Raw genomic sequence first — 21,144 nt, 5'->3', positions numbered from 1 at the left:
TTATTTAACCGTTTGTCTTTTAATAGAGCATAGTACCGGTAAACGTTCAGTAGTGCATCCAATGTGCTAATCACAAAGGTTTAAAATGAACAGGCCAGCATTTTGGATTTAAATTGAGTAAGCGCAGTCAAAGCTTTTCTGTGACAATTGAAATATATACAGCAAAAGGTTGGCCAGCAGTCAACTTCCAAAGCTGCTTTATTTCTTATATAAATATAAATAAAAATACAGCCATGATGTCTATCACAGTACAGCAGACAAAAGACAGAACTACAGTTAATGAAGACCTTTCAAACAGGACATTCCCCCCACCGAGTTTTATTTGTACTTACACGAGCATCTTGCAAGCTTTGATCAAGAAAGCACAATACTGTGAAGTCTTAAATGCTTATCTGCAGCCTTCATTTTCTCCTTCCAGTGTTCTTGCCGGCGTTACAAAAAAAATCTTCTTTTTTGAACGCTTCCCAGCTGATTTGTACAAAAATGGCCTCCAGTCAGTATCTGTCAGGCAAAATTATTCACTGTAAAAAGCTCTATAGAAGGACGATGGGTTTGCTGCTGGCCGTAGTGCTCATGTACTGTGAGGAGATTGCGTCCTGTGCCGTGTACGACGTGTAAAGGCCCGTCACTTGCACGTCTGAGAGTGGCAGATTTGCTGCGCTAGAGGCAGGAGGGAGGCTGCTGCCCAAATCGCAGTCCGAGAGACGAAGTGGGGAGTTGCTGAAGGTGCCCAATGCGTCCAAATTAAAGCTGTCGTCTTTCATTTCATCCCACAGGTTACCTAAGGTGATAGAGAAATCACTTTAAGGCTCAACATCACGTGACATGAAAACACTCAACACACAAAAATCATTCAATATTTATGATTGAGTTTTGGGACGTGTCATTTTCTTTGCCTGTCTGACTAATGTCTATCAAGTGGGAAGATGCTTTACACCCACAACAACGGTAACCAGGTGATAAAGGTGCTTTGACTGAGTCAGATTCGGAGGCAATCTCCTGCTACTGCTAACTGTGGAAACCAGTACTATCTGTTTCGGGGGAGGGGGGGGAAAACCTCTTCCTCAAAAACTACCCTGGAGAGGAATGGGTTCTGGGTTGCCCCGATGACCTCGGCCACAGGCGTCAAACAGGCAGCCAGTGGGCCGGATCAGGCACTGCAAGTGTTTTAATCAGGCCCGCGAGACAACACTGAGAGAAGTGCACGGGAAAAATGAGCTGCACTTTTAAATATGTCCACTTGATGTCACCCAAGTCAGGCACCACTCGCAAAGTGACTAGTAATGTTTCTTTCTTTCAATCTCTCTCGCTCTCTTTCCCTTTCTCTACTCTTTTTTTCTCCTTTTTTCTTCCTCTCTCATGCTCCCTTTTTCTTTCTCTTACCTTCTCTATCTCTTACTCGGTCTCCCTTGTTCTCTCTTTATCTCTGTCTTTCCTTCTTTCTCCCTCTCCCTTTCTTTCTCTCTAATCTACTAGCCTAGCCCCCAGTTAAAATGAGTTTGACACCCCTGACAAAGGCTTTTAATAAACCGTGCTTTATTTATTTATTAGACTTTCTTGGAGTGATGGGCTGGCTCACTCTATACTTTTTTTTGGTCCCAAGATATCCCTTATAATGTTGTTGAGATGTTATGCACTTGCTACGTCCCCTCTAAAAATCTCCCTTGCTGCTGTGCAAATGCTCTTTGTGATGATAGGAGTTAACCTTTTTATTGCAATTACAAAGTCCTTTATTTGGATGTTAGTTACTATGCATTTACCATGTCTCCTGTGATGATTATGTCAGTTATCGCAGAGTAACTATGCCCCTTTTGATATTTGGGGAGTGCTAATCCCAATGTGATGGTAATATCATTTGCAAATATCTCTTGTGTTGATTACATAAGTTGCTATGCAATTGATATGGCTCCTGTAATGATCTTGTCAGTTGCTGAACGGGTGCAATCCCACTTGAGATAATGAAGTTGCCCGTGCAATTCACTTGCTATTCCTCGTTTCATAGTGTTATCACTTGCAATGTCCCCTGTAATGATAATAGTTGCTATGCAACTGCCATTCCTTTTGTGATGTTGGAAGTTATATGCAGTCGATATGCCCCATTGGATTGTTACATATTACAATGTCCCTTGTGATTATGAAGATGACGTCAGTTACGGTGCACTCATAATGCCCACTAGTGATGTTTATATTGTCAGTTGCTGTGTAGGAAAAAACGGTCTTAGTCATGAGGAAGTTCGTAGTTGTATTTGGTTGCTAAGCCCCTCTTCTTATTACAATCCCCCTTTTGTTAACACTTTAGCCAGTTGCTATATACTTACACTGCCCCTAGCGATGTTAAAATTGACTGTTGCTGTGCAAATGCAATGTCTCTAGTCATGAAATTAGTAGTTCTATTTAATTGCTAAGTCCTTCATGATGATGATCAGGGCCTCAGTTCTGTGGAATGCTCTTCCCCTTGAGATTCGATCTGCAACCTCAGTGGAGCTGTTTTAATCTAGGCCTAAAACACACTTCCATTCTACAGCATATGAATAACCTATATTTTATGTTGACAATACCTGCATATTATTTGTTATTGCAACATCCTTTGCAGCCTGGTCATCTTGGAAGGGGATTACCTCATGTGCAGTCCCTTCTCAAGGTTTCTTCATTTTCCTCATGTGGAAGTTTTTGAGTTTTTTTTCTTGCCCTCGTTTCGGTTTTAGATCAGGGGATGGTGTAATAATAGTCTGTGGTTTGCAATAATCTGTGGTCTGTGCAGCCCTTTGAGACTCTTTTTGACGAATAAACATGACTTGACTTAAAACTTCCCTTTTGTTGACACTAAAGTCGGTTACCTACTATACACTTAATGGCGTTGACAGTTACTGTGCAGATGCAATGTCACTATTTATGAAGCAATTTTCTAGTTCTATGTATGTAGTTACTATACCTAATGGTATGATGATTTTATTGATGTTAAATACAGTTTCTATGAATGTTCTATGCCCTTGGTGGTATTGCTTTTGACAGTTCTTATGGTCTTGCCAGCCCTTCTTGATAATGAAGCTGTAATTTACTTTGACTTATTATGCCTCTTGTAATGAGAAAGACGTTACCTGCTTTATCGTCTTTGGCAATTAAGTCTGCTGACATACAGTTCCTATGCTCCTTTAATCGATGATGTCGTTACATCCAAAAATTGCCGTTAGCGCAGTTGTCGTGAAAGGGGAATATTGCATGCATCTTTCTTTTAAATTGTTTGTCATTGTTGCCACATTATTTTAGACCCATGCCAAAATTTTGCTTAGTCAACGGAAGCTCTAAAAATAAAATCACTTTTTCTTGTTTTTACTTGATGACAATTTACCATTCCAATAGTTTCAAGTTTCTGATTTTAAAATTCCCACTAGATAGCAGCCAATACTGGCATTAACTAACATTGCGAGTATGATACCTTAAAGAATGCCAGTATTGGCGCTGATCTCACACACTGATATTATTAATATAAAACATTTCCTTTGCGAAATATGAATTATATATATTTTTTAAAACCTCGTCATTCATTGCATAAAACTTTTATTAAATAACATTTTACCATTATTTTAGTTCCAGGATCCTGATTTTCAAATGGTCACAGACAGCAGTTGAAAACAGAGTCAGCTACTATCGCTAAGCCAATATCTTTTAATACCCTTAAAAAGACTGATATTGGCACTGATACTGATCCTAGGTATCAGTTTCCAAAAATATTACATTTGTTTGTACTATCTGCTGGTTTTGTTAACTACTCCAGATTTGAGATTGTGTTTGCTGGGGTTGGTTTGAAATAAGTATCTTTCATGTTGAAATCTAATCACAAAACCAGTAAACAACCAATGATAAAGGAATTTCAAAATTTTCAAATGACTCATGACTGTAAAAACTTCCAATGGAAAATATGAACACTGTCTTTGTTGCGTGTACCTTGCAGGGCAAAATCCATGATGCTGGGGTCCAGTGCGTCCACCTCTGTGTGGCCATCCACTTGAACGCTGTAAAAATCGTCAGGTGGCTTGCCGGGTTGCTGTGTTAGGGGACTGTGGGCGAGGTCGGGCACGGCAAGCAGGGGCGGGGTTTGGGCCGGGGCCGGGGACACAGGCGCTAAGCGGGCTTGCGCCTGCAATTGGGCTTGGATCTGATGGTGCTGGTGCATGGGTAAACACGGCAGGGAGAGGGTGACGATGGGCTGGGGCTGCTGCATTTGGGCCGGCAGCGTAAGGCCCGTGGGGCAGCTCGGCAGCCGGGTCATGACCGGTTCCATCGCCTTTCGCCTGCAGTTCTCCGGACGGTCTGTGATCAGTTTGTCAAGCTCGTCTGCGAGACAAAAGACAGAAAAAATACTCTTCATAAGTAAAGTTGCTGTCTGTGGAGGAAATTAGCTGGTTAATGCCTTTAGACAGCATTCTGTCTTACAAGGGGGCACACAGACATGAAGTACCCCTTCGCTCTCCACCTCTCTCCCCCCCAGCTGAACTCCACAGGATTGAACCAACCCATCCGTGTTTGCAAAAAAAAGTGTCCAAATAAATTATTAAGTGAGATGTCAGAAGATGTGCATTTATTCGTATAATAATTTTTAAATGAGTTAAATCTATTTAGAGTGATTCAATTGTTTAATGCTGGCAAAGGTTGGTCAGATCTTATGTCCCATCTTTGAAACAAAGTACCTTGGGGGGTTGCTTTGTCAATAACCCAGGAGATCGGTGAAAAAGGTGTGAGCTTGACCGCTCCCCACAATACGACTATCCAGCCACCGGAAAAGTGTCTATCCGGCATGCCCCTTCCCTTTTGGGCATCCACGAGACAAAGAAAAGGGCCCGCCAGGCCTCACCCAAGGCTGTCTCACATTGAATCATAATTCTCATCCCAACCAGGCCTCTGGACTTGAGGATTCTGAACAGCAGTCTCCTGCCCAGACCCTCTGAATGGGGCTCAACTGCTTCTGAAATGCATCCCAATGGGTACAGGTATGGATTGGTGTAATTAAACGGGAATAATATCGAATTACACGTTGCCCAAGGTTCTATCTACAGTAAAAATTGATGAACTTTCAAAAATGGTGAAAAAGTAATTCACTTTAAATTGTTGTGTTGCCTACCATCAGATTAACTGAAATGTTTTTCATCGTTTTTCCTGTTAAAATTATCTAAAAAAAACTAATATGGTCCTCCTTGTAGGAGAGACAAGTTCAAGAGATGAAACTTGCCTCTTCAATTTAATTTGTCAATGTATTATTTGGACCCCTAAATTCACGACACCGACCTGGATTAGCCATGCTGCGGCGGATGGCCTGGAGATCCTTCCGTTTCCACTTCTGCATCTCCTCCTCCATCTTGTCGATTTTGGCCGGGTTCAACGCCCACAAGCAACCCTTGCGGGAGGAGCTGCTTGTTTTGTTCTCCACTTTCTCAAAGCATTTATTCAAAGACAAGTTGTGGCGGACTGAATTCTTCCATCCGTCCGGGGCTGTCTGTAAATAAGTTGTGTGAGCGACGCCTTTGTCCAGGATTCACTTCAAAATGAAGACAACTATATTCATTTTATTTTTACCTTAAAATAAGGAAAATGTTCCTTCATAAAGCTGTAGATTTCGCTGACTGGAAGGCTGCCGGTTTTGCTGTTTTTCAGAGCCATGGCAATCAAACAGCTGACGAGAGAAATGAGTCTTGAATTGAGTGCTGAGGCAAAAAGGTTCAAGAATAAATCGGTGCTTGAGGGCCAACCTGTAGGAGTAGATGGGCTTGGGGAAACATTTGGGTTGCGGGTCCTGTTCCTGTGGGGCCAGGCGAGATTGCGAAAAGAGACTTTGGTTGCTGAAAGAGACACTGCTGTACAGCCCTCCATTTGAGCCCTGTGGTAAACAGAATTATGATCATTATTGGCATCTTTTTCAGACTTCAGACTTTGATGTATAGTTTTCCTTATTTCTACATAGCAGATTGGTTGAAGATTTATTTTGGAAAAATTGAAGCGTGTTTGCCATTTTGAAGATACTTTTATAAATATTTTACCATTCAGCAAAAACTACCCTAGTCTGTAGTATCCAAACACTAAATGGCACTATGTTTTATAATGAGAACGAAAACCAGTGCCAAAAGCACAGCGTAGCAGCAAGATTCCAGATATGGTGGCAACTTCTCGGTAAGGATTTCACTACATAAAATCAATACAAATTCCTCGACCCATGGCTATTTATAAAAATTAACAAAAAAATGATAGTAAATTAAATCGAACTAAATGACGTTTTTTTTGTACCGATGGGAGGCACTACATATTACACACTGTCCCTTTAAGAGATGTTGAAAAGGCATAAAAAACATGATGGTCTTTTTATATGTTGAACGGCAAAAGTGTTTTCAAGTTGTTCTTCAGAGTGCTCTTTTCGGAATTAATTTGGATTGCTTTAAATGAGCACAACCTGACCTAAAAAGACTAAACGAGTGCTACATAGCACAGAGAAGATTACACACTACAGAGGCTCAAAGTGACCAAACTGCTCATTTTTTTCTCTTTTTTTTTTTTGCCCTAGCCTTTCACAAGGCTTTTGGTTTTTAGGAAACCCTTAGCATCAAGATGGCGGACAATTATCCCAGTTCCTTCTAGGGGAGCCTCATGATACGTAAAATAAATGAGCATCAAAAATGCATGTTTTTGTGAGAGTTCATCTATGTTTGCTCATGAAGTTGTAGTTTTTTTTACCACTAGGAGGCGCTGAATAATACACAACGTCCCTTTAAATGATCTAAGTCAGACCAGATCTGAATATGCCCAAAATTCAATATCCAAAAGTGGTTTGTGACATTTTATAACCATTGTTAGCAAATTGCTGAGTTGATTTACAGGACTATACATTGGAATAGAATTAGAATATTATTCCTTATTTTCTGTATTAGGATTTTTTTTTTTAAAGTCATATATTCTGAATTATATATTAATTAAACAAAACATTACAAGTCTTATATTGTCTTAATGTCGCTATGGCAAACACTAACGTATCACAAAATATTACAAAGTAATGAAAAAGTTTACTCATACGCTACTCAATGTTTCTCAACCTTTTATGGAATCAAGGCTCGCTTTTTTAGTATAAAAGTCTTGAGGCACACCGTCTGCAAACTTTTGTGAAAAAAAACCCAGCACCAATTCAATGCTATTTTTCTTTCAAATTGATTTTGTCTAAATTTACTGTACAAAGATTTCTTCTCATTTTGGGTCACAGTGGCTCAGGATGTATTCCAGGTTATTTTTGAATATTAACTTTGTTGTGATTGTAAATTTTACAATTTTTAACCATTATTTTTTTAATTTAAAAATATATTAACTTTAATTTTTGGTTTACTAAAATAACAAAAACAGTATTTAAAATTAGAAAAAACTATGCAAGTAGAACATTTTTTGGTAAAATAGAATAAGATCAAAATCAGCCAAATAATGTGTAAGATTTCTACTTGAGTTGATTTATCTCATCATGCTTGGCAGTGCGATCTTAAACCGCTACATTCAACAAAATAAAGTTATTAAATATGCTGTCCAACCTCATGAGCAAATAATTAGTATATAAAAAGAAGAAAAATGTAATCTTATGCCATCTACTGGTATGAATGTATGTTAGAGTTTTGTTTAATGCAACTCCTAATTAGCTCGTTTACGAGTGATAGTAAGCGAGCGAAACCCATTTTGACAAAGGTTAAGGCCTACTGCCAGAAAAATAATGAGGATCAACAAGTAGGCTTCACTCATTCATTCAATGACGATACCTGTTGTCCAGTCTGTGTTAGCGAGTACACTTGCTGTGGCGCTGACTGATATACTGAGGTAGGGCATTGGTACCCCGGTGACGGCATCCCATTCATGGAAAATGGAGAAATCTGGGAGGCACACCATCATGTTATGAGCGGCTTGGATGTGTATTGAGACTATTTGAGTTGAACTCACGTTTCCACTGTGGGTGTTGATAATGCTGATTCCCAGCGTGCTGTGCTGGATGTTGCTTTGCAGGTGAAGCATGGATGACTGACTTCCTGTCATGGCCATGCTGCTCAGTTGACCTTCAATGACAAACGGATTAACTTTTCTAAAAATGTCAATTTTATGTATAAAAATGATGTACTTTTTAAGTTAAACTCAAGTTCACTTGAGTGAGTTTGGCGAGTTAAGACTTTGAAGCATTTCTGAGGTAACTCAAGTTAGGCTTTAAAGCGATTCTGTGTAAAAAAGGACAGTGTGTATTATTTGACCACTAAAGGTCGCTTTATTGTTAAGTTCAATCAAGATGAGTGCCAGAAATGACATGAGAAACTACAAAATGCTGAGACATAAAGTGACCAAACCGTGACTTTTTTCTGCTAATTGTTGCCCAGCCTATCGTGAGATTTTTCCATTTTGGATCTCCGTAGTAACAGCTCCCTAAAGATCAGGCTCACGTTGTGTAAAACATGTGCAAATTTTGAGTATTTCACAGGTTTATACGTTTTCTTCACTGCTAGGGGGTGCTAAATAATACACAATGACCCTTAAAGTAGTTCTGAGTTAACTCAAGTTAAAGCCTTAAAGCATGAATGAGTTGAGTCGGTTAATGCTTTTTTAAGCAGGGATGTCAAACTCATTTTAGCTCGGGTTGCCACATTGTAGAAAAACCCTTCTCCTGGGGGCCAAACAAGTAAAATAATGGCATAAACAATGTTACCTAGCTGGAGGGCTATGGGTCTCTTTGGTGGCTCACAATTAAATTATGATTCAGGGAAGCCAAATTTGATTATAAAATGATGATTGAGTTGTTTTTTTTTTTACTTCAGAAAGATTTTCTCTCTTGTGTTTATCAACTGTGCATTTGTTAAAAAAAAGAAAAGGAAAACAACAAGTGAGTTCATTTCCACCACTGTTTATTTAACTTGGGGGAGCTTATGTAGACTGGAAAGGGACAAAAATGGCATAGAAACACTAAATATTTTAAAAAACGCCTAATATAATAATTAAGAAGTCTTTCTGCTTGTTATTTTTAATGTAGTTTATCCGAACATCTTTACTTTTTTTTGTATTTCTTTGTATTGCCTTAGACAATGCGTCCTTGACTTTCCTTTTAAGTAAAATAACATCGGGATAGGTTTCCTCAATGTTCTCTGGTTGATAAATCGTCCTCAGAAAATACAGCAATGGAAGATGGTTCGCTTTGGGAGTGGCACCTGGCTTTGGCGACATCCCTTGGACATATTTGAAACGGAAGGTCATTGTTTGACTCATTTTTTTCTTGTGCTTCTCTTACGTGCAGAACAAAATGATTTGGCTAAACAATCTCTCTCTCTTTCTCTCACTCTTTTTCTCTTTCTTTCTTTTTCCCCCAATGTTTAGCTCCCTTCTCACTTCCTTTGTTACTCTTTTTTCCCGTTTCTCTTTTTTTCTCTCTTTCTTTCACTCTTCTACTCACTCACTCTTTCTCCCTATCTCCTTTTCTCAATTTCTCTCCCTTTTTTCTTTTTTACGCTATTTTCTTTCTCTCTCCCTCTATCTCTCTTTCTCCCTCCTATTCTCTCTCTCTTTCTCTGCCTCTCTCTGTCATCCCTGTTTTTTTTGCTTAGAATAAACAATTTAAAAGTTTAAATTGGGTAGGTTCACTGTATATAGTCCCATAAATGCCATTATAATACAGTAGCATAATACATTTTCAAAATTAATTAATTTGGGGCATAAGGTTTCATTATTATTGGTAATATTTATATTAAAAAAACCTGAAGAACCGTTTGGGAGCCAAAAAGAGACAGTTTTTTTTTCAGAAAGCCATGCCGAAAGAGCCGATTCTGCTACTTTGGACATTGACTTGCCATTGGTAAGTTAACATTAGTTAAAATGGACTTTGACCACACTACCAAAAGTCCATCCATTTCTGTAACTCTTTGCCGTTTTTGCTTGTATGACCTCACCTGTCGGTTGCTCCAACAAATTGCTCTGTGCGGGCCCGTTATTGTGACCGCGGCCGTCCACCATCTGCTGCAGCCGAGGGACGTCCACAGAGGTGAGCCATGATAGAGACTGAAGGTCCCCGGGGAGGTCCTCCTCCCTCAGTTGGGAGGGGTCCGTAGTCAGAAGCCTTCAGATGGGGAGAGGGGGGAGAGTTAGGGGGCACTCGTCAGGGGCCGACATGCCTGTCAGATCCAGCCCAAAGAGCACAGGTGGAATTTGCATGAAAGCTGCAAAGAGAAGGTTTTTATCTTTCCCAGTCAGAAGCTCAGCTGCCGAGTGAGGGTTCGAGTTTAAGTGCATTAGCTAAACCGTCGAGGATTGGCCATATAAAGAGATTAGCTACTTGTGTTAATTCATCGGGGACATTTTTAATCAACGATGAGAGGGTTAAACAAATCCCATTCAGAATATATTATAGGTCCTTTGTGATGGGCGTGGAATGGGGCTGAATATAGTGCTTACTTTGGCATTGTCTCAAATCAAAATATTTTATACCAAGGAACTTATTGTTGGTAATTGTAAAAATGTTTTAACAATGTAATTATAGACATGCAAAGCACCAGGAGACTATTTCAAATTTATAAACAACATCATTTATAAATATCTGTATCCTCAACTAGGGATGAGAATAAAGAAAATACCAAAACCCATGGCCCAAGAATAATCTAAAAAGAAGCGTTTATTCGAGCACATTTAAGAAATGCTTGTACTTGCACGCTCAACACAAGGAGTATGAAACTGGCTGCAATGATAAAACAAGCCAGGAGATGGCGGCCTCAAGTAAAGATGTTGCAAATTCCGTACAGCTCCTTTAACAAGGAATGATGTGCATGAATGTGTTTTTTTAAATTGACTGCTCCTGTTTTCTAAGGGACAGTGTGTAATTTTGACCAATAGATGTCACTGTATGGTGCAAAGTAACCAAAAACAAGTGCTTGAGAGCACAGGGAAAAATACAAACTACGGAGACTCAAAGTGACTAAAACGCAACATTTCACTTCTTATTCCCCCCCCCCATTTTTTTTTAGGTTTTTGGGCACCCGTAGCAGCAGCATGGTAGATATTTATGTCAGCTCCCATCAGGTGGGGCTCATTCTACACAAAATAAGTTCTAATTTCTCAACAATTTTAAAAATGAATGTTTATATGTTAGGTCATTGCTTATGACTTGAATAAATATTGTTTGTTTTTGAATGAATGAAGTTCGGTTATCCACAGAGAAGTGCTAAATAAAAGACACTGTGCCATAGAGGGAACATTGTATTTATTAAAAATATTTGTGAACATTGGGGTCGACCGCTTAGCTCAAAAAATTGAGAAAAATATGTCATGAAAATCTTTTTTTTAAAGTAAAAATCTCATGATCTGTTAGTCAATAATTTTGCGCATTTCAAGATGTATTTATTCTATTTTAATTGCTTTCTTATTTTACCATATTTATTTCTAAAATGCTTGAATCTCCACATTGCAAAAAATCCAAGTTAACATTTTGGAGAAAAAAATAGTAAAATACAAAAACATATATGTAATTTAAATGAAATAATTAGTAATCTCTACAAAAAGAAGTAGATCATTTTTACATTTTTAATAATATTTCTGCCATTTCATTATGAGTGTCTTACTTTTTTCCACACAGCAATGTGTCCAGTAAAATATTTGGAAAAATATATTAGAATAAGAAAAAAGTGAAAACTAAAAAATATGTTTAACAAAATCATTTTTATGTGTTGCTCCCCCGCAATCTTTATTTTACTGGTACTTGTTTGAAAAGAATTAGCACCCAGCATCAATGATTATTCATAATAGTTAAAAATATAATCTTTGTTAAATTAAAACTTTAGTAGACATTTAAATTAAGGAAAAAACACATTAATGTATTTTGATCTTGCAATGAGGAACGGAAGAAGAGCTTTCAGATAAGAGAATTCCATCCTGTCCTAGAGCCTGCCCTTGAAATCTTTAAGGTTACAAAAGAATAGATCAGCCCAAAGGGGTGTGGCTATCAAAGATCAGCAATATAATTGGCCAATAGCGACAATGATGTAATAGTCAAAACAACGAACAACAGTGCCTAATAATTGTCAAAACAAGGAACTGGTATCTTATGAAATCTCCTTTGCTTGTGTCCAATATTAGAAACAAAATAAACTTATTAATAATATACTTTCATTTTAAACTTTGAACTACCATCTTATGACCAAGACATCTTTGGGGAAACCAATTTGGAGGCGAGATAATCAAAAAGAGAAGAATCCTCTTCAGTCTCGCCTGTGCAAACACAGTAAGTATTCAGGGCTTTTGGTCACCATGACAACATACACAATTCACTTTGCGGGGACAGTGAAGGAACAACCCCCCTCAAACACACCCCAAATCTCCTATTAAAAAAAAAAGTCAGGTGACCGCAGCCCGGCCCTCCCCATTGGCTCAATCAAACGTAAACAAGACATGAGATCGTTTGAAACAGGGCGCAGCAGCACATGCTGCCTGCAACAGTTGGCCCCGTCTATTGAAAAATGATCACCTATTGTTTGCCAAACGACAAATCTGCCCAGTGGCACGTGGCTCTATTGTCTGGGCCAGACCCTTCCTTGATTGTTTCTGTCGTTTCTTTTCTTTGCCTCGGGCCCTTGCATTAATCTGCCCAAATGACAGGCCTCACATGAGAGGGACAAATAGAAGACCATCTGCTTGCCTGTCCCTTTCCAGCCTCGTTAAAGCCACGCCCTAGGCTGCATCCCATATCCACACTATACAACCCCCCCCCCCCCCCCCCTGTCTTCCAAAATGAGGAAATCAACTAAAGGGCCAAAGGGGGGTGAATTACACTTAAAGGGGTCAGATTTTAATTTGTATTTTCATGGATGTTTTGTGATGTGACATCACTCCAGACAGCACGCGTCAAACACACGCTTTACTCAAATCACTTGGAAATGGGAACTAATTGGAACAAGGGTGTCCAAACTTTTGGTATTTTGTAGTAATTTTGGCATTCTTTAAACAGTCTTGAATTAACCCTCTGTGAAAGGTTTACAGTGCTTGGCGATCAGCATCGGGACCTCGCAGTTCATGTTTGTAGTATTTTTATTTGACTCGCGAGGTCTTTTGAAAAAGTGCTGCTGTTCCCTTAAAACAGCTTCCAATTGCTGCACCTTTTCACAGCGTCTGTTTGCAGTTGGCTTGTCGTAGTCGGCAAGTTTCGTCTGGCAGTGCCTCTTAATATCATATTCTTTGAAAACAGCCGCACTCTCCCGGCGAATTTCAGTGAAAAAAATATCCCAATATCCACTTGTATTGGAAGCAGCAGCCCTCACAGTCAACTTTCCTTTTTTATTCACAGTCGCCATATCAGAAACAGGGTGGGCTAAAATTCACCCAGAAAGCCAAAGGCAAGGTGGACAAATGACTACTCCCAGGGACTGGTGAAATCATGTTTTTTTAAACAAATTAGTTTTACTCGCGACTCTACTGAGGAAAAGCGCGGTGCAGATAATGGAAATTAGTTTTTAGCGGGCCACATAATAATAATTTTTTGATAGAGGCCGCGGCCGGTAAGAATTTGATCACAGACCGTAACTGGCTTAGTTAGGGCTTTCTACTATTGAGGCGCAAATACCAGGTACAAATAACACAAAGAATCAGTATACTTCTAGTTAGGGCGGCAACAATGAATCGATAACATAGGTTTAAATCAATTTTGAAAAGTGTTGGCAATGAATCTCATATTGATTTGTTGTTTCCGGCAATGTATGCGGCACCCACCATGTAAATTCAATGCAAATAAGAGCGTCCATTAAATTTCCTCTTGATTCTGCGACAAACTTAGTAGCACATTGGTCCAGCAAAGGCCGCTTCGAGACCAAATTTTGATGCACAAAGTCATCTTGTTCCAAATCCAAATTCATTAATATAGCACTTTTTAGACATTGAAATGCAACTCAAAGTACTGTATGAAAAAAAAAATCAATGTACAATAAAATGACATACGAAAAGTTACTTGCAAAGCCAGGACTTAAGCAAACGGCTTTAAAGAGAGGCAGTTTTGGTATACGTGCAAGCAACCTCTTCTTTAGAGGATTGTCTGTTTGTTTGTGTTTAAATTACGGAGGCTAACTTGGTTGGGTGTTTGGGTTTTGGGGTTGGCCATGGTCATTTTTTTGTGTTCTTTGCTACTTTTTCCTTTTTTATATTGTTTGTTTTTGTGTATGTGTTTGTCTTGCTGTCGGTTACCTCTCTCGAGGGAAATGACCAGGGATAGATAGATAGATCGATTGATCGACGGACGGACGGACAGACAGATAGATGGATAGATGTTGCCTCTCTTTTTTGCACTTTGTAAAAAAGAAAACTACCTTACATCGTTGCAAGTGTATAGAATATATTTGTATGTACTTTTGTTTGTTGTTGGATATTTGAAAAAACATTTTTGTTTAAAGTGTTTTATGTTATCTGTTGTTTTGTGCACAATTTTTGCTCAAAACTTCAGAATTTTACTAGAGGAGGAAAAATAATTCCGATTCCTCGATGATTAAAATAATCGTAAGTTGCAGCCCTACTCATGATGTTTGATGAAAATGGTATTTACCGCCCATCCCTAGCTGATTACAAATCAGGAACTAAAAATTCAGAATTAGGTGAAACTTATATGGTCATTAGATTGATGCAACTGTGAGCAAAAACATCATGTTGGTACGGTGTTCAACACCAAATTTCTTTCCGACTGATAGCCAATTATCGATACTGACACCACATACTAATACCATAAGTGTGTAAAACTTTCTTCTCTTTCGAAAAAAACATGACTGTTTTTTTTATAACGGAATAACGTTAAATTCCAAGATGATATGTTTTTCTAAATATTGTACTAATCTAATGGCAATTTAGAATATTTTTTGTATAAAACAGTCAAACAGCAAGTCAAAATCAACAGTTTTTAAGGGAACAGTGCTGCAAATGCTGCACAAGTGTGTAAAAAAATAAATACAGGCGGCAGATTGGCCAGGTGATACGGCTACCATCATGATTAGTGCTAGTATTAAAAGCAATATCTATACCTATCCCTAATGTTGGGTCTTATACCTTTTTCAGGTAGGAGGTTCAGGGTGGATTTTCTGTATTGGTCGTAGCAATATCTGGTATCGTATCAATGACTATAACTTCTATGGCATCAGTCTGAAATAGGTGATATTGTGTCTTTCTAGATTCTACATCCCGAGATAGTGCCAGAAGCCAATTATGATGACTTACATTCTCCAAAATTCTAAAAAAAAAAAATAATAAAAAAAAAAAAATACTGTATTTATTGAGAAATTATGATTATAATATGTCAATATAATTTAGAAATGCAGTAAATATACAACAACTGATCACTGATTATATAAAATTACATTTAAATCTTTGGACAACCATTTAATTGTTGGGATATCGTTTTTAAGTTTAGAATTGAAGGTGTCAAACGTGCGGTGCATGGGCCGCCACAATCCTGCAGGGGATCCCAACTATGACTAAGTACCGATGCCTGGTATTGGTATTGCATTGACGTACTCGCTAACATTAGAATAGGCGTTAATTTTACACAATTCTTGACAAATGATATGTTTGAATAGATCTCAGAAATTCTCTGCCTTTGATTTGAGTAGTCCTTTTAAGTAGTAATAGTGGTATCGCTATTGGCATCAGTATCTGAGAGGTCTGGTATTAGACTGAGAAAAAGTGGCACTAAACAATTTTTGTAAATATTTCCCGAATAAATAAAAATTGTATTCATAAATACTTTGGTTGGGGAGAAAATGTACTTTTTTCAAAACCAGAAACTGAATAACAATTATTTTGTGAATTATATATTTGCCATAAATCTTTTTTTCTAAATTTTATTTAATCTAACTGTCACAATCACCCGGATCGGGAACACCTGTGTTCAGGATTTGGCGCCAACAGCCAGGACAGCTGATTGGCGCACCCTGTATATTTAAATCTCCAGTTTCCGGTAACACTTTGTTCGATTGTACTATGCGATCTGTTGCCATTTGCTCAGAAAGCCCGTACCTCCGACTCTTTGCCTGCCTCCTGTTGTTCTACCTGATCTCCGTTGCCGACCCGTTTCCGAATCTGCCTACGCCCTGCCCGCCTGACTCCTGATCTTTCTTCCGAACACAACGACGCCCTTCTTGTCCAGCCCCAACCAACAACACGACGATTACGCCTGTCCGCAACCATTCCCGCCAAGCCTTCACCTGCCTGTCAAGTCTCGACAATCCGTCAAACAACGGATCGAAGATTCACGTCTTGTCATTCCTACCTTCCAATAAAAACCAAGAAACGAGTGCAAGTGATCTCAGTTTTCATTACATCCTGCCTGACACTAACACATTCTCTAAGTTCTAAAGCTTCAATTTAATGGTTAAAGCTTTAAGCCGTAAGTTAATGCTCATTCGATTGCAAGTTTTAAGGAGCTTTACGGATTTCTTTTTCTCACTGCTGCCATCTCGTGGCTTTTGTCATCATTGCAGCCTCGATCGGCTTGTTCATGATGCGTGTGCAGGAACGTGAATTTCTTAGATGCGCTCGAAATAACCTTTTCTTTTTCATATTTCTTGGGGTTTGGGTTGGCGTTTGGACTCTACTTGAAGATTGCCTCTTATGACCTTCCCAATTTTCATATAAACTAACAAGTAGAAAGAACGTAATAAATGAGGGGACGAGCATGACGTCATTTTCTAACACTTCTCTCCAACCCCCATTCCTCCTACCTTATGTGTTCTGATCCAAACATCTTTGCTAAACGTAAGATGGACAGGGTAGAAAATAAAGCAGAAGGGCTCTTTGCTCTTAGTTGGGTACTGTAAACACAAACTCAACAGCGAAAACATTCAACTTTTATGTTTTTCAAGGACACCTCAAACAACCCACCCTATTACAGCGTTGACTCATAAGCTAAGCCTTAACTCATAAACTAAAGCTTTAAAGCTGGTTATCACCCGTAGGCAAAGCAAAGTTGGTGATAATGTTGATCTTTGGGATATAAGTGTTTATTTGTGGGTCTGTCCACCCAAGAAAAAGGGGAAGGAGTTTAGATTTGACCACCACCTTTCACAGGCCATCAAGTAGGTTACCCTAGATAAGAAAATGCCCACTAAAAAGTTGACTCAGCACTTTTGGTTTTGATGACTCAGCAAAAAAGAGCAAAACAATGACTGAACAGCTGCTTTTCAACTTCTGGTCTCCATTTTTTTCCTGTTTTCTTCTTGTATTATTTTCATCTTGAATTGAATCTTTTCCAAACATGTACATATGTAGACAATTACATATTTGGGCTGCTCAGACCCCCATTTCAGGATTTTAGTTCCATCAGGACTCAGTCTGACTTCTGGGTTTTCCATTCTCATGTGCCAAGGACCCTGCCAAAAAGGCTAATGGTTTAGTGTCTGTCAGAACCCGAACAGGAGAAGGAACCAGATGCGTAACGTTTTCACACAAGCTTTATTTTACGGGAATGGGGCAGTCATGCGCATGAACACAAACGCCAGGGATGCGGTGATCGCTAGACGGAAGAATTGAAACAGAGAAGTCAGAGGCAGACAGGATAGAGGCCGTACAGAACAGATGGGATCAATACAGGACACACGGGTAGATACCGGATGGGACAGTTGGGATCGATACCGGATACTAGAGCAAGATACCGGACAGGACGAAACAGACGGGATCGATACCGAATACTGGTGACAGGGGCATGATACCGGACAGGACAAGACAGGTGGGATCGATATCAGATTCTGGAGACTAGATCAAGATCCCGGGCAGGAAGAGACAGACGAGATCGATATCGGATACTGAATACACGAGCAAAAAACACAAGTCTTGCAAGTGCAAAGGTTCATCGACGGACTGACAAGGAGTGAATGAGAGCACTGAGTTTAAATAGGAGGGAAGCCAATCAGGCTTAGAGCCACAGCTGGCGCAAAACGGGCGGGGCCAAGTGAGGGCAATGGGTAACCGTGACAGTGTTTCAAATGCGGGTGGTGCTCTAATGTTGCACAACCATTCTAGTTTAACTTTAGAATGAATGCTTTGGATCATTTTGATTCAAGAGATTTTTAAAGCTTTTACTATGAGTTTTGATTTCTTTTGCAGTACCAAAACTAACCGCTTGACGCTGTCCTATAATGTTGTTTCAACAAACATAATTCAGGTGGATATTTGTAGTTAATGACTTTTCCTTGTGCATAGATTAATTTGTTTACTTAATTAATCAAATAGATTGATCATATGTCATAAACATTGACCAAAAACTTGGCACACAAGTTCCTTTGCCACTTCCCCCTTTTCTTGCACCACCAGGAAGCATAGCAATTGCTCACCGATGCATAACATGTTGAGCCTGTGCCTCCGTTTATCACCCGAGTCCTCCGAGTGGTCCAACAACACAAAATATTGAATCCACAAAACCCACAGACCCCCGAACACCCACCCTTTCTGGTCCTTGTCTAATTGGGAGCCACTTGTGCATGCGGGTGACCCAGCGAGCGCCCCATCTCCCCCTGAGCCGTCGGCCGAGAGGTTCCAGCTCTGCCTGTGCCCGACAGCGGGAGTGTAAACAGAGCTGATGCTTTCTGACAGATCCATTCAAACCGAAAATCATTTATTCTTCTTGTCTTTTTTCTTTTCATACATCCCCTTCCCCCAATTGTCAAAATGAGCTGTTTGTCAAATGTGTTGATTCAACTGAGTGAATGTGTTGCTTCTTAACTATTTTCTAATGCTCGCAAAGAAACGTCGAGGATAGATGAATCACCAAAGAGGTATGCAGGTTTTTAAGATAGTCACCTAAAATCTTGTGCCGACGGATGATGGCCAGCATCCTCAATCATTCCTGACATTCTGGATGTAATTCCTCCTTCTATCATTTCCTGTGATATATGGGACCCCAATAGTGGCACTGAAACATTAAAAGAAAACCAAATGTTGCACACAAAAGTATATTTTATTACACATCTGTCAACCTCAGCCAATCAGTTCCTTATCAAATGATGATAAACCTTACAAATGCAAAGCGGCACCTATTTATTTCACAGCCAAACGGAACGATGTAGAATAAAAACAAATGTCATTTGTTTAAACAAGTTTATTTTATTCACCAAATAAACAACACAAACAATTCTTTCAGCATTTTATAGTCCTCCCCCACTTATAGTAAGGAAATTGCCAATTTGAGTTTCTGTGAGTATTATACTTTATTGGAGTCACAAGTGACACTATTATAAGTTTGAAATGTCATTTATCTGTTTTAAACATTTCCATTTAGTGGAAATGGTGCTGTATGTTTGTTTTGATTTCGAATACGTCTTCCCTGCAAGGAAGAAAAAAAGAATTAGGGGTAGGCACTTAAAAGGTTTGGCTTCAGCCTACTTCTTTTGGTAACATGTCTATAGATTGTATTGTACAGCTGTTCTTTGTGCAAATGGCTCAAATAGTAACTGTTGCCTTTTGTTAAGAATGATTGATGTTATTTTTGTGCTCTGCCTAAATAAAATATATTAAACTCAATCTGTGATTAGAGCTGAAATGGGCAACACGAGATCGGTTTTACAACCATCCGCTCACCCCACAAAGTTTTTGTAAAAAAAACATATTCATTTATTATTTTAATTATTTTCCAGTTCGAAAATTCTACACAGCGCACACAATCATGAATATATAAAATATTATGTTCACGCGGACAGGTATGAGATTACCTTTACACAAAATGTATTTGTGAACCATCACAAAAAGTACAAAAACGCTCACATTGTGTTTTGTGTTTGATTTGTTATTGTTTTTAAATCAATTTTATTAAATACTGACATCATTAAAAACATAACGTATTGATGTTGATATCTAAATAACAAGTTATCATAACACTATTATTATTAAGAAATTCAAACGGAAATTCTAGATTAAATTGTCAGCATTAAAGATTGAAGTATCTCTTCACTCACCTCAAAACAAAGACACTAACTAGAAAGCAACATGACCTTTAAATATCAATTTGATAATCAAGCAGAACATTTAAAAAAATAAGGGATTTTGCATCAATTTACCTCTTTTAGACGATATAGAAGAATGTGTGAATGGATCCTGCAGGATAGCATGTACTGTATTCCACTTTGCAGCACTTGATTCTCTCCCCCCCAAAATAACGTTTTTTAAATTTCCCTCTCTGGAGCTGTCCGAGTTGCGCTCATGCGCAGTGGAGAGCTTAGGGGCGCTCCCAGGCGACTGGGGGGGAGCTTGATCCTATGACTTTGACAGCTGCTCCCAACAGTCCCATTCACTCAATTCACCTCAACGTAGTGCAGGAAAGGCACTGTGTGGATTTTCTGTCCGTCTTTCTGCAAAATGATCTAAAAAAAAGAGAGATAATTTAAAAAAAAAAGCTAAAAAAAAGTCATTCCAAACGCCACGGTTTCATTTACATGAAATCAAAACAAAAATAAAAACACATAAAGAATGATTAATTCAATGTTTGTGCTGAAACATGCACACAATATCAAGAGAGAGAAAAGTATTGTAACAAAAAGTATTCATCCACATTTGCATGAGTCCTGTCACGTTATTCCCTCAGGTGTCTAAGACGATGTGATCTGAACTAGTGGTGGCATCTGTGTTTGTGATTTTTTTCCCCCTTCTTCTTAAGGGAAGTGCTTGAGTATCATTACTTCCCGCCGTATTGGCCGCGTCCTGCTCCTTTCAGCAGTGGGAAAAGTAGCCAGGGAGGCGCGTAAGGGGGTCGAGAATGAGGGGTGGGGTGGTGATGGGGAATGAGACTGAGCAGGTTCACCCACTTATTCTGTGGGTTTTGTACTTTCTTTTAATCATTGGACGAATGGATTATCCAAACAAAGTTTCGTTGGTCTTTTTGACAATGTGATAAGTGTTCTAAAAATAGTGCAATGTAAGTCTGCACTTTGCTGCGTATTACCCTGCAGAAATGTACATGTTTTTATTCGGCAAGTGGGAAAAATGATGCACACAAAGTAAACTTGAGGCTAAGGGTTAGTAGATCATTCCAAATACCAAGATTATTGCATGCCTGTCAACCTCCACAGCTCTATGCCCGTACAAACTGTCGTATTTTCCCTTACAAAATACAAAATAATCTTACACCATTTTTTTTTTCGGAATGATGCA

At 38.9% G+C, this 21,144-nt stretch overlaps 1 protein-coding gene across 1 annotated transcript; it reads right to left on the bottom strand.

Moving 5' to 3' along the window:
- Positions 1-103: 103 nt before the first annotated feature.
- foxn4 (forkhead box N4) lies at positions 104-20,365 on the bottom strand. Its single transcript, XM_088335921.1, has 10 exons — positions 20,055-20,365; positions 18,802-18,913; positions 9,939-10,105; positions 7,957-8,069; positions 7,779-7,889; positions 5,745-5,872; positions 5,572-5,668; positions 5,284-5,491; positions 3,946-4,335; positions 104-781 (listed from the first exon to the last, which is right to left on the bottom strand). Exons 2-10 carry the CDS (start codon positions 18,879-18,881, stop codon positions 534-536), a joined length of 1,542 nt encoding a protein of 513 aa, XP_088192047.1. The 5' UTR covers positions 18,882-18,913; positions 20,055-20,365; the 3' UTR covers positions 104-533.
- Between the last annotated feature and the right edge of the window lie 779 nt (positions 20,366-21,144).

The sequence above is a fragment of the Urocampus carinirostris genome, chromosome 5, assembly GCF_059441175.1.
Source record: "Urocampus carinirostris isolate Australia breed hairy pipefish chromosome 5, RoL_Ucar_1.0, whole genome shotgun sequence".
Taxonomy (NCBI): Eukaryota; Metazoa; Chordata; class Actinopteri; order Syngnathiformes; family Syngnathidae; genus Urocampus; species Urocampus carinirostris.
This window is presented reverse-complemented; position numbering and strand designations above follow the sequence as displayed.